Source organism: Dreissena polymorpha, chromosome 11, assembly GCF_020536995.1.
Source record: "Dreissena polymorpha isolate Duluth1 chromosome 11, UMN_Dpol_1.0, whole genome shotgun sequence".
Taxonomy (NCBI): Eukaryota; Metazoa; Mollusca; class Bivalvia; order Myida; family Dreissenidae; genus Dreissena; species Dreissena polymorpha.
The window spans coordinates 53,977,942-54,003,794 of NC_068365.1; the positions used below are offsets into that span (position 1 = coordinate 53,977,942).

The following is a 25,853-nucleotide window of genomic DNA, read 5'->3' on the forward strand; positions in this document are numbered from 1 at the left end:
ATGGTGAACAAATGTGCCAAATGATTTTAAAATCTCACAATTTACGACCTAGTTATGGCCCGAACAAGCTTGTTCTGCCCGCCCGCTCGCCAACATTCACCAATCTAATAACCAGTTTTTTCCTTCGGAAAACCTGGCTAAAAATGTGTTCTTAATCATACCTACCAGTCAATGTCCTAACTCCTACCCAACAATTTATGTCCTAACTGATCCACCAGTCTATGTTCTTACTTATCCACCAGTCTATGTTTCTTACTCATCCATCAGTCTATGTTCTAGCTCATACCCAACATAATAAGTTTCAAGTCATTCCTGCCAGTCTATGGTTTAACTCATCCAATAGTCTATGGTCTTACACATGGACCAGTCTATGTTCTAACTCATACCCAACATTCTAACTCATACATACCTGTCTATAATCTTACTAATATAGCAGTCTATGTTCTAACTCATACCCAACAGTCTATATTCTAACTCATACATACCAGTCTATGTTCTTACTCATTTAGCAGTTTATGTTCTAACTCATCCAACAGTCTATGTCCATACTCATACTCAACAGTCTATGTTCTAACACATATACACAGGGTTTTCCCTTCCTTTTATTTGAACAGGCCAAATAAAAATTTGAACAGGCCAAGCAAGGCACTCCTGCTAGGGGGGTCCGGGGGCATGCCCCCCCGAAAAATTTTGAAAATCTAGACGCAAAATGGTGCATTTTGGGGGGGTTTGGACAGAAATTTTAGAGATGAAAATTACTTGTTTTTTTGTGTATCACTTATGGAATTTTTCTAATTTTTTAAAAAATTTGTGAGGGGAGTGCCAAATAATTATACTGTGCATAGTGTGCGATGAATTTTGAAACAAGTCAATAACTAAGCTACTGGTTATGCCAAAGCCATTTATTTCTCATCAAGGGGTCGGGTTTGAACACGTGTATTTGGCTAACACAGCATTGCAAACTTTATTCAACTAAAAGTATTGTTTGAATAATTTCTTTCATGCATTTTCATCGAGATTTTCATCAATACAAACCTTTCTGACGTTTTGAAGGCGCTGTCACACTGAAAAAATCTCTCAGGGTTCGTTTCATTTTGAGAAAACCATGTGGTTACGATTTTTGTAGTTATTTGCGTACTCAAAATAATCAGCCAATGAGAAACGCCGTTTTGTAGTTATTTGCGTACTCAAAATAATCAGCCAATGAGAAGCGCCGTTATAAATTATACTTGTTCGGTAAAACGTACACACGGAAGTATAAAGAACATAAACAAAACGATGTTAAATCGATGTTTTCGCTTGTTTAATTTCGTCTTTTCTTAACTTTAACAATTACATCGATCAAAGTTGCAAAACCTCTCATTATTTTTTTTTGTTACCAGCATTTGAACCGGCCAGAAAATCGATTGAACCGGTCAATTTGGCCGGCGGCCGGTTCTTAGGGAAAACTCTGTATACAGCAGTCTATGTTCTAACACATATCCAACAGTCTATGTTCTATTTCATATACCAGTCTATGTTCTAACTCATATCTAACAATGTATGTTCTAACTTACATCAAACAGTCTATGTTCTTACTCATACCCGACAGTCTGTGCTCTTACTTATACCCACCGGTCTATTTTTTGATCACTCACATCCAATAATTTCATTCCCACCAGTTGGTGATCTCTTCCCTGATATATTTTTCCAACCAGTCCATATTCACAATTCTAATATCTATACCTACCATTCTATGATATAAAACTTAATGTTATTTACCCATGAGTCTATGTGCCATACCAACAAATCTATCCTATAGCTTAAAGTCTATATTCCATACTCACCAGTCTATGTTTCTGATGTAAGTCTTGAGGCCATGTGACACTAGCAGTCCTCCAAGCAACACAGTCAGCAGGGCCTTGGGCAGTCTGAACATAGAGCTTGACATTAATTGTATTGCAGACATATACGATTTTATATGTGAAAGTGTGTTTGAGGTCTTTGTGAAGCTTACTAACATATCATGTGGATAAGTGAAACAAAATATGGTATAAATGATCAGTGTCAGACCTTTTTATAGCATGCTTTATAATGACACAAAACAACTATAGATTTCACTAAAACATGCTGATACATTCTAAAATATGTTCACTGATGTGATGTCATTTGACATTATTAACATCATTTAGACAAAATAATATCATGCAATTGGTCAATTGCAGATGAAAGTGTAGTCTTAAAGGTGTTTAAGATAACAATTTTCATGATGGTTGTGATACACAATAGATATTTAATAAATGTGGTAAAATAAATCATATCAGCTAGCTAAGGGCTAAAGGCAAAAGAGAAAAGTAATTGTTTTGACAGACAAACATTATTCAAATGACAAATTTATCAACTTAAAGGCAAATTTATTTAATTGATATCCCCTACCAAATAAATGTTGTTTTTTGACAGACTTAATTATGAGGGTTATTGTTTTTTATCAATTGCAATTCTCCTGTTTGATATATATACACCCACTTAGTTTCATTTAAAATTCTGCACAGTATCTCAGATACAGTCCTAAAAAGTAACATCATACCAAAAACAAAGGGCAATAACTTTTATTAAGGAAATGATAGGGATCTGGTTCATGTGTTTGGCGCTTCAGCTCATTGATATCTATACACCCATGAAGTTTCATGTTAATATCTTATACAAAGGATTGACAGACAGCGCCAATGCTGTATCCCTCCCTCTAAAGCATGGAATAAACAATCCAAACATGATGAAGCCTCAGGGCAGGAGGGAACATAAACCCAAAATTAACAACAAATCAACTCACTTTTTGTTCTTCATGAGTACATCCATGCCAGCTGCGACCAGCATACAGAAGCCCATGCTGGGGGTGTACAGGATCCTCTCTGCCACCACAAACCCCACAGGGAAGAACAGGTTTGAGGCTGGGATGAATGGGAGAACCATCAGTGCCAGACTCTGAAACATCAAGTAAGGCTGGGATGAATGGGAGAACCATCAATGTCAGACTATGAAACATCAAGTAAGGCTGGGATGAACGGCAGAACCATCAGTGCCAGACTCTGAAACATCAAGTAAGGCTGTGATGAATGGGAGAACCATCAGTGCCAGACTCTGAAACATCAAGTAAGGCTAGGATGAATGGAAGAACCATCAGTGCCAGACTCTGAAACATCAAGTAAGTCTGTAATGAATGGAAGAAACATTAGTGTGAGACTCTGAACCATCAAGTTAGGCTGTAAGGAATAGGAGAACCATCAGTGCCATATTCTGAAACAACAAGAATGGCTGGGATGAATGAAAGAACCATCAATGCCAGACTTTGAAGAAACAAGTAAGGCTGTAATGAATGGGAGAACCATCAGTTCCAGATATTGAAACATCAAGTAAGGCTGTAATGAATGGGAGAACCATCAGTGCCAGATATTGAAACATCAAGTAAGGCTGTTCTGAATGGGAGAACCATCAGTGCAAGACTCTGAAACATCAAGTAAGGCTGTGATGAATGGGTGAACCATCAGTGCCAGACTCTGAAACATCAAGTTAGTCAGTAATAAATGTGAGAAACATCAGTGTGAGACTCTGAACCATCAAGTTAGGCTGTAAGGAATAGGAGAACCATCAGTGCCATATTCTGAAACAACAAGAATGGCTGGGATGAATAAAAGAACCATCAATGCCAGACTCTGAAGAAACAAGTAAGGCTGTAATGAATGGGAGAACCATCAGTTCCAGATTTTGAAACATCAAGTAAGGCTGTAATGAATGGGAGAACCATCAGTGCCAGATATTGAAACATCAAGTAAGGCTGTTCTGAATGGGAGAACCATCAGTGCAAGACTCTGAAACATCAAGTAAGGCTGTGATAAATGGGTGAATCATCAATGTCAGACTATGAAACATCAAGTAAGGCTGCAATGAATGAGAGAACCATTAGTGTCAGACTATGAAACATCAAGTAAGGCTGTAATGAATTGGAGAACCATCAGTGCCATATTCTGAAACAACAAGAATGGCTGGGATGAATGAAAGAACCATCAATGCCAGACTCTGAAGCACCAAGTAAGGCTGTAGGAATGGGAGAAATTTCAGTGCCAGACTCTGAAACATCAAGTTAGGCTTAGGGAATGGGAGAACCATCAATGCCAGGCTCTAAAACATGAAGTAAGGCTATAATGAATGTGAAAACCATCAGTGCCAGACTCTGAAACATCAAGTAAGGCTGTGATTAATAGGAGAACCAGCAATGCCAGGCTGTGAAACATCAAGTAAGGCTGGAATAAATGGCAGTACCATCAGTGCCAGACTCTGAAACATCAAGTAGGGCTGGAATGAATAGTAGAACCAGCAATACAGACTCTGAAACATCAAGTAAGGCAGGAATGAATGGAAGAACCATCAGTGCCATATTCTGAAACAACAAGAATGCCTGGGATGAATGAAAGAACCATCAATGCTATACTCTGAAGAAACAAGTAAGGCTGTAATGTATGGGAGAACCGTCAGTGCCAGACTCTGAAACATCAAGTTAGGCTATAATGAATGGGAGAACCATCAGTGCCAAACTCTGAAACATCAAGTAAGGCTGGGATGAATAAGAGAACCATCAGTGTCATACTCTGAAACATCAAGAAAGGCTGGGATGAATGAGAGAACCATCAGTGCCAGACTCTGAAACAACAAGTAAGGCTGTGATGAATAGGAGAACCAGCAATGCAAGGCTCTGAAATATCAAGTAAGGCAGGAATTAATGGAAGAACCATCAGTGCCAGCTTCTGAAACATCAAGTTAGGCGGGAATGAATGGGAGAACCATCAATGCCATATTCTGAAATAACAAGAATGGCTGTAATGAATGAGAGAACCATCAATGCCAGACTATGAAGCAACAGGTAAGGCTGTAATGAATGGGAGAACCATCAGTGCCAGACTCTGAAACATCAAGTAAGGCTTATGGAATGGGAGAACCATCAATGCCAGGCTCTAAAACATCAAGTAAGACTGTAATGAATGGGAGAACCATTAGTGCCAGACTCTTACACATCAAGTAAGGAAGGGATGAATGGGAAACCATCAGTGCCAGACTCTGAAACAACAAGTAAGTCTGAGATGAATGTGAGAAATCAGTGCCAGACTTTAAAACAACAAGTAAGGCTGGGCTCTGACGAACGACAGTGAAGAGGACGAGGACACATTTTACAACAGACTGTTAATCAACATACAAGACAGACAAAAGAGAAACATAATCATTCTAATGCGAAGATCGGCACTGACAACCTAGGATATGAGGAGATTATGGGGAAGCCATGGTTAGGCATGAGAACGGGAGAGATTCTCCGATCTGAGCGCCACAAGTTACCAGTCCTGATCATAAGAGGAAGTTTTCTCCATCACAGAAGGATGTGCACGAAAACTTGAGTGTCGCCAGACATGTTTACAGAAAACCTGATTGATCACCTGCGCATCTCGAGGAAGTTTCATCGCTCTCTTCAGGATGTATGCGTCAAGTAAGGAGCAGACATGGCTTTGCACCAATATCATATTGTTGCTCGTTTGAAACTGAAGCTGAAGAAGACTTGGAAATGAGGGCCCAGCCAATGCCAACGTTACGACACTGCTACACTGAAAGACATCTGGAAGCAAGAAGAGTTCAAGTTCACTCTCTCCAACAAGTCCCAGGTCTAAGAGGAGCTGCTGGAAGAGACAATAGAACAAAAGTGGCAGCAAGTGAAAGTTACAGTGGCCTCAACATGTATAGAAGTACTGGGCTCCAAGTCATACACCCAAAAGGAGTGGATATCAGCAGAGACGATTCTGAAAGTTGAAGAAAGACGAGAAAAGAAGGCAAGTGTCAACAACAGCAGAACAGGAGCTTCAAAAGTGAAAGCACAAGAAGAGTACACCGTAGCAAATAGCAGCATCAAGCAAAGTGTTAGAGAAGATAAGTAGAACTACCTAGAGATGCTTGCAACAGAGGCAGAAGAAGCAGCCTACCAGAACAGATCTGTACTCCATCACCACGAGATTAGCAGAAAAGTTTGCCAAGCCAGAGAGGCCAGTAAGGGACAAAAATGGAGGAGTAATAACAGATGAAGAAGGGCAGAAGAAGAGGTGGATTGAGCACTTCCAGGAGCTTCTCAACAGGCCAGCTCCAGCGAACCCACAGGAGATTCCGCCAGTTACAAGCTATCTGCCAATTAAGTGCTGGGTTTCTACAAAGGAAGAGATCAGCACTCAGCAGTGCTATCAAGAAATTGAAGAACAACAAATCTGCAGAACCCGACGGCATACCAGCAAAAGCGCTTTAGGCTGATGTCAAGACCAGTGTGGACTTTTCAGCAAGATATGGGACGAAGAAATTCCAACAGAGTGGGAAGAGGGATACATTATCAAGCTCCCCAAGAAAGGCGACCTTAATTCCTGCTCCAACTACCAAGGAATCACGCTGTTGTCCATCTCAGGAAAGGTGTTCAATCGCATCCTGCTGAACTTAATGAAAGACGCAGTCGACCTGCATCTCCTTAACCAACAGCTTTCGAAAGGAGAGATCGTGCACGGACCAGATCGCAAACCTGGGCATCATTCTGGAACAATCCCTGGATTAGAATTCGCCGCTGTATGTCAAACTAGAGCTTTGTCACAGACGTGATGAATACCTCCACATGCCACATTGACACATAATATTTTGCATGTCTTCTTCACAAAAAACAGCGGACCCCATGCTCAATTTTTTAAACGCACTAAGTGACCCCGTGACCTAGTTTTCGACCCAGCATGGCCCATGTGCAAACTTGACCTACACATCATCTAGTTACAACTTCTTACCAAGTGTGGTGAAGATCAGATTTAAACTACTTGAAATAGAGAGCGGACACCATGCTCAATGTGTAAAACGTACTAAGTGACCCTGTGACCTAGTTTTTGATCTAGCATGGCCCATGTTCGAACTTGGCCTTCAGATGATCTCGATAGAAATTCTGACCAAGTTTGGTGAAGATCGGATGAAAACTACTTAAATAAGAGTGAGGACACAATGCTGAATGTTAAAAAACGCACTAAGTGACCCCGTGACCTAGTTTTTGACCCGGCAAGGCCCATGTTCGAACTTGGCCTTAAGATCATCTAGATACAACTTCTGACCAAGTTTGGTGAAGATTGGATGAAAACTACTTGAATTAGAGAGCAGACATGCTGAAAACGCACTAAATGACCCCGTGACCTAGTTTTTGACCCGGCAAGGCCCATGTTCAAACTTGGCCTAGACATCATGTAGATACAACTTCTGACCAAGTTTGGTGAAGATCGAATGAAAACTACTTGAATTAGAGAGGGGACACTAAATACGGACCGACAGACAGACCGACCGACCGACAGACAGACAAGTTCACTCCTATATTCCCCCCTAAACTTCGTTTGTGGGGGTATAATTAATGGACTATGAAAAGGCGTTTGACAGCGTTGACCGGGAGTCCCTCTGGAGACTTCTGAGACACTATGGACTGCCAGGAAAGATCACCAACATAATCAGGAAGTCTTATGAAAGGATTACCTGCAGAAGTACATATACTGAATGTTGGGCAGGAATAAACATACAGTTTTAAGGCTCTGTTAAAAAATATTCCATTTAATACGATATTCACATTATGTTTCCATTTGTGAATAAATATAATTAAGAACTCAAACCTCTGGTATAAATTGTACAACTCTTTCTCAGTGCATATGTGGCAGATGCGGCAGTTATAGGGTTAATCGTAGTTAAGAGAAAGCTGGCTTGAAACGTGTGGTATTACCCTTAGTTGTTCACAAGCAAACAACTTAAAAGAGATGCAAAATCTTCTGTATAATGTTACCAAAACAAATACATGTTTACATTTATAATTAAGTCAACCTTACGTAAACTTTTATTTTATTTAAAAACAATATTTTTTTAAAGTAAATGTTTTCAGTGAAATGGATAAATCTAAAATTTCTGACAACAAAATATCTGAAAACAAAATCTGCAAAATTTACAACTTGCCTTCAGTTCAAACAATTTCCTCACAATTGAGTGAATCTACTTGTGGTGATCAAAGATTTAGTTTGCATTGCAGAACATTCTTTAGAGTAGCTGTTGTTGATTTTTATTGTCAATAAAATTCTGTCAAAATGATTCGGATCTGAATATTGGGATGTACAACCACACTAAGCACTCAAAAGCAAAGTGAAAATGGCTTGTGCAACCAGCATAAAACCAGAACAGCCTGGGAGTTAGGTTTCATGCTGTTTGCTGCTCATCAGTTTCTTAGGGTAGGAAATAAAGCCTCTAAAACTTGAATCTAGAAAGAAAGGTCTTTGATTTTATTTGATTTTCTAAAAGAATTACAACGGGGTTAATTTTCTTATGTGAGTGGTGAAGGGTTAAGGACCCAGTCTTATACGTACCATAATAATGGCCCTGTTGAGTCTACCTTGCCTCACAAGGGAAGTGTGTACGACCTTGACCAGACACGCCCAGAACAGCACGGTCACCAGGTTACGGGGGTCAGCAATGGAGGTCAGCACAGCTATGGTGCCCATCGTCCAATCACAACAGAGGTCAGAGGGGAAGAGGAGGAGCCAAAAGTTGATTGGCAGGAGGTAGTTGTATGTCAGCTGGCGGGCGGGTGTAGGGGAGACAGAGGCTGGATTGTCAAATCTGGAAAAAAATTCATTAAATTAAAAATGTTGCTTAGGTAAAAACAGTAAAAATCAGTTGCTCTGAGGTTGGCTGAATCAAAATAATTGTGATTAGCTATTTTGTTTTAATTAATATGTATATATGCGTATGTAGTTTTCTATTGTTAAAATAAAATGTTGAAACAAAAAATGTTATGAGGTTCAAAACTTATAGGTCAAGCTAATGGAGTTTTGTTTGAAGATAATCACTGGACAAATTCATGTTAAATTTGTATAAGGACATTTTTAACAGTAAGAAAACAAAACCAAAGAGCTTTTTATTCTCCCCGAAATAAAATTTCGGCAAAGCATATAGTTGCCAGTTTGTCCTTCCTTCCTTCCTTCCTTACTTCTTTACGTCACACTTTTGTTACCGTTTCTCATAGCGCCTTAAATACTATACCGATCTCTTTCATATTTGGCATGTAGGTACCTTGCATGGACCTCTACCTTTTGATGAGGTTTGAGGTCACTGGGTTCAAGGTCAAGGTCACTGAGGCTAATAATAGATTTTCCGTCACGGTTTTGTTACAGTTTCTCATACGGCCTTCACTACTTTACTGATCTCTTTCATATTTGGCATGTAGGTACCTTGCATGGACCTCTACCTTTTGATGAGGTTTGAGGTCACTGGGTTCAAGGTCAAGGTCACTGAGTCTAATAATAGATTTTCCGTCACGCTTTTGTTACAGTTTCTCATAGGACCTTCACTACTTTACCGATCTCTTTCATATTTGGCATGTAGGTACCTTGCATGGACCTCTACCTTTTGAAGAGGTTTGAGGTCACTGGGTTCAAGGTCAAGGTCAGAAAGGCTAATAATAGATTTTTTTAGGTGGTTATTAACACATTAGATTGACAAAGCGCATCATCGGGGAGCATCCATCGTTTCCAACGATACTTGTTTCTATTGAAACAGGCTATAGTCGGGTAAGTGGATTGATGAATGGGCTGTCTACACTGAGAGCACCTACTTAGTGAACACAGGCAGCTGTGCCCCCATGACCTTGATACGGGCGACCAATAGGAACAGCGTTGACCCCACGAGTACTGCTGAGCGAATGATTGAGCCCCACAGCCACTCAGGCAGCGCAGGCTTGCCTTGCATGATGCCCAGAAGTATGGACCACAGGTCCTTGAACAATGCCTATAGAGGGGGAGAGGTGGGATTTAACCATTTAATCATGCTCTGGGAAAACTGGGCTTTAAGCAAATGTGTGAAGTGTTGTCCCAGATTAGCTTGTGAAGTCCGCAAAGGCTAATCAGGGACAACACTTTCAGCTTATATTGTATGTTTTTTTAAGGAATCGTTTTCTTAGTAAAAATTCTGCAGAGGCTAATCTGGGATGACTCTTCCTGCACATGCATTAAGCCCCGTTTTCCCTGAGCAAGGTTCAAATGACATATTTTGAGATACAATAGCCTTTTATAGGTCTGAGACATATGTAAAGCAGGTCCGTTAACATATAGTTTTCTATTCAGTTTTTTGAAGTGCATTTTATCCAGTCTGTGGCATGTGAAAAACATGGAATATGAAAGAGAAAGATAAAGACTTTCGATTCTTTTAAAATTATTGCTCCTAAGAATTTACTGGAAATAAGATCTAATAATTTTAGCCTCATATTTTTCCAAAGCAATAATGTATCTTTTTCTATACAGTCAAATCCTTTGGTACTCACCCTTTGTGCCACAAACAGCTCATAGACGACACACACGCCTATCACGGTGATTCCCTGCTCCTTGCACAGCATTGCTATGGTAACCAGACATATCGTCCACACCAGAGGTCCCCAGTCTGAAACATGGGCACTCCATGTAGGCAATGGCTCCATTATCTTTACAGTTTTTATTCTGTAAGCCTCATTCTGGGAAAATTGGGCTAAATGCACATGTAGTCTTCACAGGCTAATCTGGGATGTCCACTATCATGGTACTTTTCGTTATGTAGTTTGAACCAAAAGTGTTGTCCCTGCTTAGCCTGTTCAGACTGCACAGGCTAATCAGGGATGACACTTTACGTTAATGTATTAACCCTTTCCCACATAGATATGTCTTTTGACTCATTTGTAGTCCCTTAGAAAGTTACATTTAATTAAATACCTTTCTTACTAAATTCAAGTTTTAAAGGCTTGATTTCCAACCCTCAGTTACTGATGAGCAGCAAACAGCATAAAACCTGAACAGACTGCAAGTGCTGTTCTGTTTTTATGCTGGTTGCAACAGCCATTTTCACTTTGCTTCTTATGGGATTAAGAAAAGATTTCCCATATTTTATTCAAACTGACTGTTATTACAATGATGACCAATAGAAAAACTGTTGTGATTGATCATTTTCGAAGGTCATTCTGCCCCTTTGGCTGCATTATGTGAGGACCAGGGGTGTTTCCCAGCAATCCTACCTAATTTAAATAATAGACTCTTGAAAGTTACAAACATTGAATTACAGCGTCAATATCTAGCTCATTAATTTATTATTACAGATATTTTGGCTTGAACTTGTGATGTGGGTGGAAACTTGATTACTTGGACAAAACCCCACATGTCAAGTATGGAGCCCACCAACCAAACTCATATGCCACAGGGACTGGGGTTTGAACCCGTGTTGGCTAGGTGTGTATCAACCACTGTGCTTACCGGACACCCCAAAACAACTGTAACCCATTTGGTATAATGTATCAGTTTATATAATAAGTCATCAGCTAATAAAAACAAGAAACCGTCGGAGACGGGTGATGCTCCCCAAAGGTTTTTTTTGTCACAATATTGCACCATATATTCAGATAAAAGGAAACGTCTTGAGCGGCATAACTTTGGACAAAATAATACGATGGATGGTTTAGCAACTTTAAAATTTCAAAGGGCCATAACTCTCTAAATAAATCATCTAACCAGAACCCACTAATAACATGCGCATCTCCTCAAGGTAGTTAAGCTTCCCATAAAGCTTCATTGTATTCCAGTCAGTAGTAGAGGAGAAATAGCCCGGACAAGAATTGCACTTTATGTACAGTTTATAGAAAATTTCAAAGGGCCATAACTCTGTGAAAAATCATCCGACCATAACCGGCTGATAATATGCATATCTCCTGTCGGTAGTGAAGCTTCCCATAAAGTTTCATTGAATTCCCGTAATAAGTTGCTGAGAAATAGCTCGGACAAGAATTGCTCTATATGTACAATGGAAAATTTCAAAGGGCCATAACTATGTGAAAAATCATCCGACGAGAACCGGCTGATAATATGCACATCTCCTCTTGGTAGTGAAGCTTCTCATAACGTTTCATTGAATTCCCATAATAAGTTGCTGAGAAATAGCTCGGACAAGAATTGCACTATTTGTACAATGGAAAATTTTAAAGGGCCATAACTCTGTGAAAAATCATCCGACGAGAACCCGCTGATAATATGCACATCTCCTCTTTGTAGTGAAGCTTCCCATAAAGTTTCATTGAATTCCGGTCATTAGTTGCTGAGAAATAGCCCAGACAAGAATTGCACTATATGTACAGTTAATGGAAAATTTCAAAGGGCCAAAACTCTGTGAAAAATCATCCGACCAGAACCGGCTGATTATATGCACATCTCCTCTTGGTAGTGAAGCTTCCCATAAAGTTTAATTGAATTCCGGTCATTAATTGCTGAGAAATAGCCCGGACAAGAATTGCACTACATGTACAGTTGATGGAAAATTTCAAAGGGCCATAACTCTGTGAAAAATCATCCGACCAGAACCTGCAGATTATATGCACATCTCCTCTTGGTAGTGAAGCTTCCCATACAGTTTCATTGTATTACGGTTATTAGTTGCTGAGAAATAGCCCGGACAAAAATTGTGCACAGACGGACGGACGGACAGACTAAGCGGCGACTATATGCTCCCCCCAAACCCTAGTCAGACCACAACCTGTTTTGTTTTAATCTCATGTAAAGTGTTTTAGTATGCAAGCCTTAGACAGACAAAAATGAACAGGGGGATCATAATAAATTATAATGAATATATCATTTATTATGTTTTTCTACAATAAACATATAATTCATACTTCTGTCATTTCTTGAGTATAAGCTACACTTTTTTAAATCCAACACATTTTCTTCGCTTCTTATATACAATGCAAGAAAATCTCCTGCGGGATTACCTGGGACTGGAAGGTTGGAAAATATCCAAAAATCAATATGATCCGGGCAATACGTAATTATTGAGTAACCTTGTAAGTCAGACTTAGTGCTTAAAATAGAAAAGCTTTTTTACAAGTTAGTATTTCATTATAATGTGCATCTTGTATAAAAAGGTAAAAAACGATTTTTTTTATAGCAGATGCTCAATAAGGGATAAGAGATATACACTTACTGGTGCGTCTGTGGTACCCAGTACAAGAGGCGTATGTCATCAGGGAGGCAAGGAAGAAGATGGATGACAAGGCTTCAGCTCGACCAACCACACCCGTAACCTAGGAGACAAATAAGCAATTTGTTATACACGTGTAAGTCATCATTAAAATATCTTCCATGCATGTCACCTAGGAGACAAACAGAGGATGTCTAAGTCAAATGTCAAACCAACCAAATCCTGTCACCAACAAGACAAACACGAGACATGAAAGTCACATGTCAAATAGTAAAATGTTGAATACTTAAAACTACCACACCTGTCACATAGGAGACTGCCTAAAATTCCAAACTGAAATGATCAGTAAATCCTTTGTGAGCATGGGGCAATGAATGTTTAAAAGGCGCATAAAAAAAGCTAAAACAAGGGACAAAATTGTCACAAAACCAGGTTTTCAATTAGAAAAAAAAAAGTCTTATAAAGGGAGACAACTCAAACTGAACTGATTGTTTATAATTAACCCCCTTTGTTTCAAAATTATTCTAATTTTAGTTGTGGCGACCTTGACTTTGGAGATATTGACGTAATTCTTTCGTGCGACACACCGTCCAATGATGGTGAACAAATGTGCCAAATGATTTTAAAATCTCACAATGAATGACATAGTTATGGCCTGGACAAGCTCATTTATGGCCATTTTTGACCTTTGAACTCAAAGTGTGACCTTGACCTTGGAGATATCAACGTAATTCTTTCGCGCGACACACCGTCTAATGATGGTGAACAAATGTGCCAAATGATTTTAAAATCTAAAAATGAACGACAAAGTTATGGCCCGGACAAGCTTGTTCCGCCCGCCCGCCAGCCCGCCCGCTGACATTCGCCAATCTCATAACCAGTGTTTTCCTTCGGAAAACCTGGTTAAGAACTATATGAACAAAATGTATATGCATGCGCAATATTGATAATGGCACTTAAGTGATGTTTTTTAAGTTCAGGATTAACATTATAGCGAGTTTTAATTCCACTTGAACTGTGAATTGAGACATATTTTATGGGCCTTGTGTATGTATATAATTTCATCATTATTGTTGTTGCTAGATAAACACTGCATGAAAAGTTGGATCTCCTGCTATATATGCGCTCAGTGGACATAACTTTTTTATGCTCAATCTCGGGGTAAAACATTTATCACCTCCCCCACTGTAAAAAAAGTTTAATATATTTTAATGAATTAAATTCCTTATAGTTTCTAATATAAATCTGCCAGCAATGAAAATGAATACATCAAATTCATATCTACTTTAAACTAAAATTTTGATCCCAAAGTTTTTTATACACGAATAATAAGCAATATTTATTTCAAATATTGCTTAATGTGTAATTTAACCATGCATATGCTTTAATTAAATGTATTAGTAACAGAAAACACTGGCTGCTTTTTTGTGGATAACTTTTCTATTTCAAACTGTTTTTGACTGTCTGAAACACTTTGAAATAGCACAGTTAAACTGTATTTTTATCTAAACTGGCCACAACAGTATTGATGCTGGAACACATTTTACTGCTGCAGATACCAAAATCACAACTGAAAGTCAACTTATAGATGCTATTTATGGGTTTTAACGGCATTTATTATGACTACTTTATCTATTTGATTTCCTGTTACAAGCCCTGGGACCTTGACCTTTGAATTGTTGATCACAAATCTATAGCATTCTCATCTCCTTGTAACCATAAAACCAATTTGAATGGTTGTTGGTGAAAGTGTTGTCTGGATATCCCACAGAAACAAATGGTATTCGGACAGACATACAGACCAACAGTATGGTGCAAAAGCAATATATGTACCCCTGCTTCTTCACAGGAGAAAAACTACTCCACGTAAGATGTTCCATGTACTTACAGCCTCTGTGTGTATGGGGTGTACTGACTCCACGTAAGATGTTCCATGTACTTACAGCCTCTGTGTGTATGGGGTGTACTGACTCCACGTATGATGTTCCATGTACTTACAGCCTCTGTGTGTATGGGGTGTACTGACTCCACGTATGATGTTCCATGTACTTACAGCCTCTGTGTGTATGGGGTGTACTGACTCCACGTAAGATGTTCCATGTACTTACAGCCTCTGTGTGTATGGGGTGTACTGACTCCACGTATGATGTTCCATGTACTTACAGCCTCTGTGTGTATGGGGTGTACTGACTCCACGTATGATGTTCCATGTACTTACAGCCTCTGTGTGTATGGGGTGTACTGACTCCACGTATGATGTTCCATGTACTTACAGCCTCTGTGTGTATGGGGTGTACTGACTCCACGTATGATGTTCCATGTACTTACAGCCTCTGTGTGTATGGGGTGTACTGACTCCACGTATGATGTTCCATGTACTTACAGCCTCTGTGTGTATGGGGTGTACTGACTCCACGTATGATGTTCCATGTACTTACAGCCTCTGTGTGTATGGGGTGTACTGACTCCACGTATGATGTTCCATGTACTTACAGCCTCTGTGTGTATGGGGTGTACTGACTCCACGTATGATGTTCCATATACTTACAGCCTCTGTGTGTATGGGGTGTACTGACTCCACGTATGATGTTCCATGTACTTACAGCCTCTGTGTGTATGGGGTGTACTGACTCCTCGTAAGATGTTCCATGTACTTACAGCCTCTGTGTGTATGGGGTGTACTGACTCCACGTATGATGTTCCATGTACTTACAGCCTCTGTGTGTATGGGGTGTACTGACTCCACGTAAGATGTTCCATGTACTTACAGCCTCTGTGTGTATGGGGTGTACTGACTCCACGTATGATGTTCCATGTACTTACAGCCTCTGTGTGTATGGGGTGTACTGACTCCACGTAAGATGTTCCATGTACTTACAGCCTCTGTGTGTATGGGGTGTACTGACTCCACGTATGATGTTCCATGTACTTACAGCCTCTGTGTGTATGGGGTGTACTGACTCCACGTATGATGTTCCATGTACTTACAGCCTCTGTGTGTATGGGGTGTACTGACTCCTCGTAAGATGTTCCATGTACTTACAGCCTCTGTGTGTATGGGGTGTACTGCAAACATCAGGGCAGCAAGGAAGGAGGGAACTTCATCCAGGAACATATTGCACACTCTAAAATTGGAAACATGTTTCGATGAACTTCTAAGAAAGAACTGGAAATCATAATTAAACTTAGATATTGGTCTTAACAAACTGCAAGCTGGTTTTAAAGAACAATGGCTCACCTCAAAAAACAAAACACACACAATGACAGCTCACTTTATATATGACAGACACAATGACAGCTCACCTCATATACATGACAGACACAATGCCAGCTCACCTCATATACGTGATACACACAATGACAGCTCACCTCATATACATGACAGACAATGGCAGCTCACCTCATATACATGACAGACAATGGCAGCACACCTCATATACATGACAGACAATGGCAGCGCACCTCATATACATGACAGACAATGGCAGCTCACCTCATATACATGACAGACAATGGCAGCGCACCTCATATACATGACAGACAATGACAGCTCACCTCATATACATGACACACAATGGCTCACCTCATATACATGACACACAATGGCTCACCTCATATACATGACAGACAATGGCAGCTCACCTCATATACATGACAGACAATGGCAGCTCACCTCATATACATGACAGACAATGGCAGCGCACCTCATATACATGACAGACAATGACAGCTCACCTCATATACATGACACACAATGGCTCACCTCATATACATGACAGACAATGGCAGCACACCTCATATACATGACAGACAATGGCAGCGCACCTCATATACATGACAGACAATGGCAGCGCACCTCATATACATGACACACAATGGCTCACCTCATATACATGACACACAATGCCAGCTCACCTCAAATACACGAAAGACAATGGTAGCTCACCTCATATATATGACAGACAATGGCAGCTCATCTTTTATATACATGACACACAATGGCTCACCTCATATACATGACAAACACAATGGCAGCTCACCTCATATACATGACACACAATGACAGCTCACCTCATATACATGACAGACAATGGCAGCTCACTTCATATACATGACACATAATGGCTCACCTCATATACATGACACACACAATGACAGCTTACCTCATATACATGAAACTAAATGACAGCTCACCTCATATACATGACAGACAATGGCAGCGCACCTCATATACATGACAGACAATGGCAGTGCACCTCATATACATGACACACAATGGCTCACCTCATATACATGACACACAATGCCAGCTCACCTCATATACATGAAAGACAATGGTAGCTCACCTCATATATATGACAGACAATGGCAGCTCATCTTTTATATACATGACACACAATGGCTCACCTCATATACATGACAAACACAATGGCAGCTCACCTCAATACATGACACACACAATGACAGCTCACCTCATATACATGACAATGGCAGCTCACCTCATATACATGACACACAATGGCTCACCTCATATACATGACACACACAATGACAGCTCACCTCATATACATGAAACTAAATGACAGCTCACCTCATATACATGACAGACAATGACAGCTCACCTCATATACATGACACACAATGGCTCACCTCATATACATGACAGACAATGGCAGCTCACCTCATATACATGACAGACAATGGCAGCTCACCTCATATACATGACAGACAATGACAGCTCACCTCATATACATGACACACAATGGCTCACCTCATATACATGACACACAATGGCAGCTCACCTCATATACATGACAGACAATGACAGCTCACCTCATATACATGACACACACAAGGGCAGCTCACCTCATATACATGACAAACAATTGAAACATGAAAAAAGTTTCATATGTATCACAACGTTAATAAATATAAGTTAAGTAAGAAATATACACAATAGATTTATAAAATATGTGTCTCTGCAACAATATTTAGTGACAACACATAATGTTTAAGGCCGAGTTTGCTTTTTAAGCATACCTTTCAGTAATGCCTTTGTATAAAATTTAATTATTTCTTTATGGAATAAAATTATTCAAGAAAATTATAAAGGTTATAGAAATATCTAAAGTCCGAAGTAAACGTTGTGATTTGAGCGTAACTAGTGCCGGAGATATTAATGAGCGTAACTTTGAAATATTTCAGGACGAGGTAGACAATTTTATAACAAGGGACAAAATTGTCACAAAACCAGGTTTTCATTGTGAAAAAAAAATCTGATAAAGGGAGAAAACTCAAACTGAACTTTTGAAATGACCAAAAAAAATTAACCCCCTTTGTAAGTTTTTTTTTTTTTAAATCTATTTTTAGTCGTGGCGACCTTGACATTGGAGATATTGACGTGATTCTTTCGTGGGACACACCGTCCCATGATGGTGAACAAATGTGCCAAATGATTTTAAAATCTCACAATGAATGACATAGTTATACATTCTAAACTGATTTCATTATTTATTAAATTTTCTTAATAACATCTAAATTCACCCTAAACATGTTCAACATGAAAAATATGGAGCCTTAAATAAACTTGAATAATCCAATTGTGTTCTCTAGATTTCCTAAACGTATGTCGTCATTTAATTTTCGTTATAAAGTATAAATTTACGATAAAAAAAAAAAACACGAAAAAATACGTTATTTTTTTCTTCGTTTATTATGGATAATTAATTTCAGCAAGATAAATTTCTTGAAAAAAAACATCCGCGATAAAGGAGCGAACGAATCCGCTCAATGGGAGGCGATGTCCTAAGTCTGAAGTGTGGATTTAAAGCGTTTATGGGTACGCCAGTGACACCACATGTCTGCACATGTGTAGATACCGCAATTAAGATAACATGTAACGTGTCACCTTTAAATACTGTAACATGTTTAAAGACAAGACCTTATTCTCGCCAGGGACCTATACAAATAGGTCCCTGTTCATGCTGAGTTTTATTACTCTTAATAGACCCTTTTCACAATAGGCCAAAATTGATAAGAGCGCAAAGTCACATGACTCGCAGAACTCCAGAACAAGGATGAACATGTAGCCATTTCCAAGAGTCCAGCGCAACACCGCATCTGATTTCATACCTTAATTCTTTTGAACATTCGGCGATGCAACAATTTAGAAAACACAATATGACATTGTCAGAATAAATAATATATATGTTATCAACATATGTCAATACATTAAATAAATTGTCTTGATTAAAGTACTTGTTTTTCTTCATTTTTTGCACACATTTGACACGCTTTGTCAGAGTTTTTATCGCGCTGTCTGAATAAAGATCTATCTTGTTTATTGATACATCTGTAGTTTAACTAGAGCTTTGTCACCGACGTGTCGAATACCCCCATTTGCCGCATTGACACAGAATATCTTGCATGTTGTCTTCACAAAAAACAGCGGACACCATACTAAATGTTTAAAACGCACTAAGTGACCCTGTTACCTGGTTTTTGACCCTGCATGAGCCATGTTCGAACTTGACCTACACATCATCTAGATACAACTTCTGACCATGTGTGGTGAAGATCTGATGGAAATTACTTGAATTATAGAGCAGACACCATGCTGAATGTGTAAAACGTACTAAGTGACCCAGTGACCTAGTTTTTGACCCAGCATGACCCATATTCAAACTTGACCTAGACATCATATAGATACAACTTCTGACCAAGTTTGGTGAAGATTGGATGAACACTACTTGAATTAGAGAGCGAACAGCATGCTCAATGTTTAAAACGCACAAAGTGACCGCATGACCTAGTTTTTGACCTGCTATGACCCATGTTCGAACTTGGCCTAGACATCATCTAGATACAACTTCTGACCAAGTTTGGTGAAACTCTGATGAAAACTACTTAAATTAGAGAGCGGACAACATGCTGAATGTTTAAAACACACTAAGTGACCCTGTGACCTAGTTTTTGACCCGGCAAGGCCTGTGTTCGAATTTGGCCTAGACATCATCTAGATACAACTTCTGACCAAGTTTGGTGAAGATCGGATGTAAACTTCTTAAATTAGAGAGCAGACACCTAATACGGACCGACAGACAGACCGACCGACAGACAAGTTAACTCCTATATACCCCCCTAAACTTCGTTTGTGGGGGTTAAATAACCCGTGTTCAGCACAAACCCATTATCTCGTTATGATCAGATACTGTGTCGACAAATACTAAATAACAGCATGGTGTCATAAACCACCCGTGGTAGATGCCTGGTCATTGAACATGATTAATGATACCCCAATGTCTTATCGTGGTAGTAGTATTACGTAGTTATTCTATGACTATTGTAACGTCAAATACTCAAACTTAATAATGTATAGATATTAGCCAGTTTAATCATAATAATACAGTGAATGCTGGACATTCGTCCTAGCCTATTTATCACACAAGCGGACATTCGTTCCTATGTTTTTTTAAAAACCTGAACATTTGTGCCTTCGTTATTTTGACGATGCGAGTAATGGTTCCTACAAAATTTTGACAGCCCGGACATTCGTTCCTTTGTTATTTTGACAGCCCGGAGATGCGTTTTTGAATAATGGCTATCCCGATGATAATTATCACATTTTATCAAAATAATAGGACACTCTGGGCATTTTATCCGGTATTTTAATGTGTCCTTTAAATTTTTTTTTTTTTATGTTTATATATTTGTCGCATATTTTGTGTTATACTTTATACTGTTGTAAGACTTTATCGTGATCATGAGAATGTTAACTTTAAAAAATATTCGAATATATCGACTTACACTGAGATCTGTAAATTGAGAAACCTTGCAGAAACCAGGGCGTGAAAACTTTGTAGGAGCGAATATCCGGTCTGTCAAAATAATGTTGGAACGATTGTCCAGGATGTCAAAATAGTGTGGGAATGAATATCCGGGTAGTTAAAACAACGTATGAACGATCAAATGTACGCCTTTGACAAAATTACCTATTTAGCGGGTACCGGTAACATAAACCTCCGTCATTACGTACCGGTTGTCTGGTAAAGAGTGTTCGTTAGTGTATAGAAGAACAAAATTAAAACAAGCATTATCGATGACCACAACGGGGTAAAATAATGTTTCCGAAAAATACAGACAAAAGAGATTTATGACATAAAGTTATATATATTTATCACTCATAATCACGTTTAAAGAGACACCAAGGTGCATGCATTTTTCTATCACCTGTATAAAAGAATTCTTCAATATTGTCTTTCACTGTTAAGGAAAATTAATTCAACTTATAGGAAAAATGACATAACATTTTAATAGTGTCACGTGCTTTGCCTTTTACATTGCTTTTTCTTATTATTGAGTCAACACACATCTTACACGTTCGATCGTTCATGAAAAATATTACAGACCAACAAACATACCTTTGAGAGTTTAAGTTATATAATGATGTTTTCTATTATGTGACTTATGTATATCTTTGTTTTGTGCAATTATCAATGTTTATTCTTCAGACCACATTTGCTCAGATGAGCATAGGTAACTTGAATTTTATTAAGGAGGAAATAAAATGTATATACACGTATACAGTAGTGGTAATAAATAATATGACTTTGAAATATGACTTAGGTTGTAAGAATATTAATTAAATTGACCCCTCATCAATTTATAGACTAAACAACACATGTATGTATGCATATGTTTGCCGTTATTGTAACCAGTGTCAGTGCTTATGAAAATCCTGAATGTAATTAATAGAAATCAACTTGTTTCTAATCATCGATATTCTCCTCCAAGGATCTATACACGTTCAGCCTCGTTCTGAAATTCAACGCGTCACGTGATATCTAAAAATAGCAACAGCGGTAGTATTGTGAAATTGGTCTATTGAATGCAGATGAACCTTAATTCTTCTTATTACGTAATAACTGATATTAAAAAACACACAAACTATTATGTTATTATCAGATTGATAACAGAAACTTTTTAAATCTTCAAATATATTCAATAAAATCGTTTCGCCTTCTTCTTTTGTTCAGGGACCTATACAAACATATATATCCCTGTTGTTTTTTTTTCAGTACCGTTTTGGAGGCGCGCGCGAGTATTCAGGGGCGGTTATCCGGGAATTATCAATTTCTGGGATTGTCTATACATCACTCACCTCATGTACATTACGCACACAACAGCATGAAGCAGGACATTGAGCAGGTGGTAGGACATGGGCGCAAGCTCACTGAGCAGGTAGTTGAAACGGAATGTCAGCACGCAGAGGGGCCGGTATGACTTGTGACTCCTCTCCTGAGAAACAGGGGCACTATACTGTTACAACATGGTAGAAACAGGGCGGTGAGGTGTTACGTCTTATTTATGACCAATTGCTGTTTTATTGTTTTGTCAACAGATTATATTGATGGCAACAGTAAATGCCATCAATTTACAATGACTGTGTAATTATTCAGACTTATTAATGAAAACAATTTTAAATAAAATTTCAACATATGTAAGGCAAGTATTTTTTCATTAATTTCTTTGGGGGGAAAAACATGCCTAAAGGAATCTCAGCAAAATTTCACAGTGTAATGTTTAATAATATTTAGATGCTCTCAACACTCTGAGTTATAACCATTGAATAACTTGAAAGTTTCCAAGGCAGAGATGTTATTCTCATAGTTTCTGCATAGCTACCAAAATGTAAAACATTTACTCTTAATCTGTAAAACATTAGGTATACAACCAGGGATGTGATTTTGAAAATACATCGAGGCAGCAAAATATACTTCCCCTCTTATAGGTTTCACATCAACTCACTTTTATACAAATCTAGTAAAGCCAAGCAATAGTAGTAAAATTATTTTGTATGTGTATTTAAATGGCGGAAATCAGCTGTAAGAATGAGATACCACCCCCAAAAAAACTTAAGCATGTTTGATACCAAATGCATGGGGGTTCCCCAGAAGTCATTCAGGAACAAGTTGCCAATAGGGGTGCGAGGCCTTAGGTCCTTGTTATCAACAATGGCAGACACATCGTCAAACACAAAACCGCAGTCCATTGCCCGCCAGTAGCACACCATCACTGTCACACACAGGATCACAGTGTACAGCAGAAACCGGGCACCATCCATCCCCATCTTGTATTGGAGCCAGCAGCAGGAATGTTACCTGAAAAGTACAGGATTTGTGTAATGGAGAACATTGAACAGTTTAAAATTATGTTTTTAATATTTTACCTGAACATTACAGTATATTTGTTATTGAGAACATTGAAAGAGTAAAACCTTATCTCTTCTAACGGCTTTGTCACAAACTCTTACATACCTTACACTGCACAGCTTTTGTATTGACAAATAACTCAGGAATTTGTTGACAACTGAGGACGACAAAATTGTCCTGCAAATCTTTCCATCATAATGATGATGCCTTGGAATTAATAGTGTAAACACTCCTACATATTGATGTAGTTTGTTTCACAAACATAAATATTGTATGCTACTGACACGCCCAAGGCTAAGTTTAAGGGAACATAACTCAGAAATATGTGGATCATGGCAAAGTTTAAGGGAACATAACTCAGAAATATGTGGATCATGGCAAAGTTTAAGGGAACATAACTCAGAAACATGTGGATCATGGCTGAGTTCTTAGGCACATAACCCAGAAATATGTAGATCATGGCTGAGTTCTAAGGCACATAACCCAGAAATATGTAGATCATGGCTGAGTTCTCATGAACATAACTCAGAAATATGTGGATCATGGCTGAGTTCTAAGGCACATAAGTAATAACTCAGAAATATGTGGATCATGGCTAAGTTTAAGGGAACATAACTCAGAAATATGTGGATCATGGCTAAGTTTAAGGGAACATAACTCAGAAATATGTGGATCATGGCTAAGTTTAAGGGAACATAACTCAGAAATATGTGGATCATGGCTAAGATCTAAGGCACATAAATATGTGGATTGTAAAGGATGAAAGTAGTGTACATGTATTTCACTTCAACACTTTATGATGCTGATAGATTATCAATTTCCATTATGGGGCCATGGAAAGTTGAGATTGACCGTAGTGTCATAAGAGATGTTCAGTATCAATTGGAAGTAAATCGGTGTAGAAATGAAGAAGTTAATGTAAAATAACATAAAACAAGAGATGTGTTTGTCAGAAACACAATGCCCCTTCCTGCGCCGCTTTGATTTATTATTATTTTTTATATCATTTGGCAGGTTCATTACTTACCTCCCTTTAAAGCTTATTACTTCCCTTGGATAAAATAACATAAAGCACATATGCTCATAGCTACCATGTGTGTAAGTTTCAAGGTTCTAGTGCTTATAGTGTAGGAGGAGTGTAGTGGCCAGGACAAACGGACAAACAGACGGCGGAGATTATCCCCAAAAAGCGTGGGGATAATTAAAAAAAATAAAATTGATTCCATTTATATAAATTGACTGAAATAAAATTTGTCCATAAATACTGCATTTTATTTCCGTCATCTATGCAAAATAGACTGTGTGTCACGTTAGAATATTTTTTACTGTTAAAAATACTGTTTTCCTAATTACTTGTGGAACTCATTATATTTTTACTCCCATATCATGAGGTCATTACAGCATCGTTTTGATATGGATGCATGTCAGAAGCTTTATAAGCTTACAAATGATTTGATAAAGCCCATTTATACTCTTGACCGTAGGTAAATTGACAATAAACTATGATAGACAATACATAGACAATACATTATTAGGATTCTAACATAAAAGTATTATTGGGCTGTGAACTGCACAGGCCGATCAGGGACTACACTTTCTGTTTTTTATACTTTTTGTTTAAAGAAACTCTTTTCTTAGCAAAATCCAGTTTAGATGGATTGCGCAGGCTAATCTAGGATGACACTTTACACACATGCATTAAACCCCCATTTCACAGAGCACGGCTCAATGAAATTCATACATTAGAACTTTATTTTTGCATTCCCCCAGTGATGTGTGCACCTCTATGTCCAGATTCCAGTATGCAATAATTTTGTCAGCCTTGAACAATTTGTGTATTAACAGGACATCAGCATTGTGAAAGCAGAATATCTTGTCCAGCCGCTTTGAAGCATGTTGTGTACTAGTTAGAAAGGTATACAGGTAATATTTATCAACACACTGCTCTGTCTGTTTTTCACTTTATGTTACGACCACTTTAAGTGGACAATCAATTCACAGTAACCTGAATATAAAGGTGTAAAGGTCATCTGTTAACAAAATATGACAAAATTAAAAAGACATTGTTGAGTTTGTTCTGAAAATCTCCCCGAAAATATGTGATTACACATAACAGATATAGTTCTGATGAGAAGTAGTAATTTAAACCTAAAATTAATGTCATACATTAAAACAAAAAAAGCACCAGACACATACTGCATGTGTTAAAAGTGCTTAAGTAAGGTACAAAATGCACATTCCACACATTTGCATGTCAAGCTAGTAAAGCTTAAATGTTTCAAACTTTAAAGTACCTTGATATGTAAGCTACTAAATAGCTTTTATATACACATTTTTAACTTGCATTTTATTCCTGAGAAAAATATGGTTAACTGAAAGCTTATCTCAATATTTGAAAAGGAGTGAAAATTGTTTGACTTGTTCATCATTCATTTGCCATTGTAACTCATAGTCTGAAGACTCATGTCTGTGAAATAAAAAAAATCCTTCTACAATGTACATGGAATATATATGATAGCATCTTATCACGCAAAAACAATATGGCGTCATTTCATTCATATAAAGTTAGCTATTGTTGTCCGACGGGATAAGTGGTCATTA

The 25,853-nt window shown here is 38.4% G+C and overlaps 1 protein-coding gene across 23 annotated transcripts in view; it reads right to left on the reverse strand.

The window, feature by feature from the left end:
• The window catches only part of LOC127851279 (protein O-mannosyl-transferase TMTC3-like), a 93,362-nt gene that overhangs the window by 63,080 nt on the left and 4,429 nt on the right, over window positions 1–25,853 (reverse strand). For 2 of the 23 annotated variants that reach the window (XM_052384931.1, XM_052384932.1), the window contains exons 2-10: window positions 22,973–23,201; window positions 22,202–22,338; window positions 16,085–16,166; window positions 13,045–13,144; window positions 10,376–10,491; window positions 9,671–9,843; window positions 8,424–8,676; window positions 2,810–2,961; window positions 1,827–1,910 (exon numbers count right to left, since the gene is read on the reverse strand). In XM_052384931.1, coding sequence (XP_052240891.1) covers window positions 1,827–1,910; window positions 2,810–2,961; window positions 8,424–8,676; window positions 9,671–9,843; window positions 10,376–10,491; window positions 13,045–13,144; window positions 16,085–16,166; window positions 22,202–22,338; window positions 22,973–23,170 — 1,295 coding nt within the window. In that variant the 5' untranslated portion in view covers window positions 23,171–23,201. Of the gene's footprint in view, window positions 1–1,826; window positions 1,911–2,809; window positions 2,962–8,423; window positions 8,677–9,670; window positions 9,844–10,375; window positions 10,492–13,044; window positions 13,145–14,929; window positions 14,946–14,984; window positions 15,001–15,039; window positions 15,056–15,094; window positions 15,111–15,149; window positions 15,166–15,204; window positions 15,221–15,259; window positions 15,276–15,314; window positions 15,331–15,369; window positions 15,386–15,424; window positions 15,441–15,479; window positions 15,496–15,534; window positions 15,551–15,589; window positions 15,606–15,644; window positions 15,661–15,699; window positions 15,716–15,754; window positions 15,771–15,809; window positions 15,826–15,864; window positions 15,881–15,919; window positions 15,936–15,974; window positions 15,991–16,029; window positions 16,046–16,084; window positions 16,167–22,201; window positions 22,339–22,972; window positions 23,202–25,853 lie in introns of those variants that run through there. The other 21 variants (XM_052384955.1, XM_052384954.1, XM_052384953.1 and 18 more) reach the window with 21 other exon arrangements.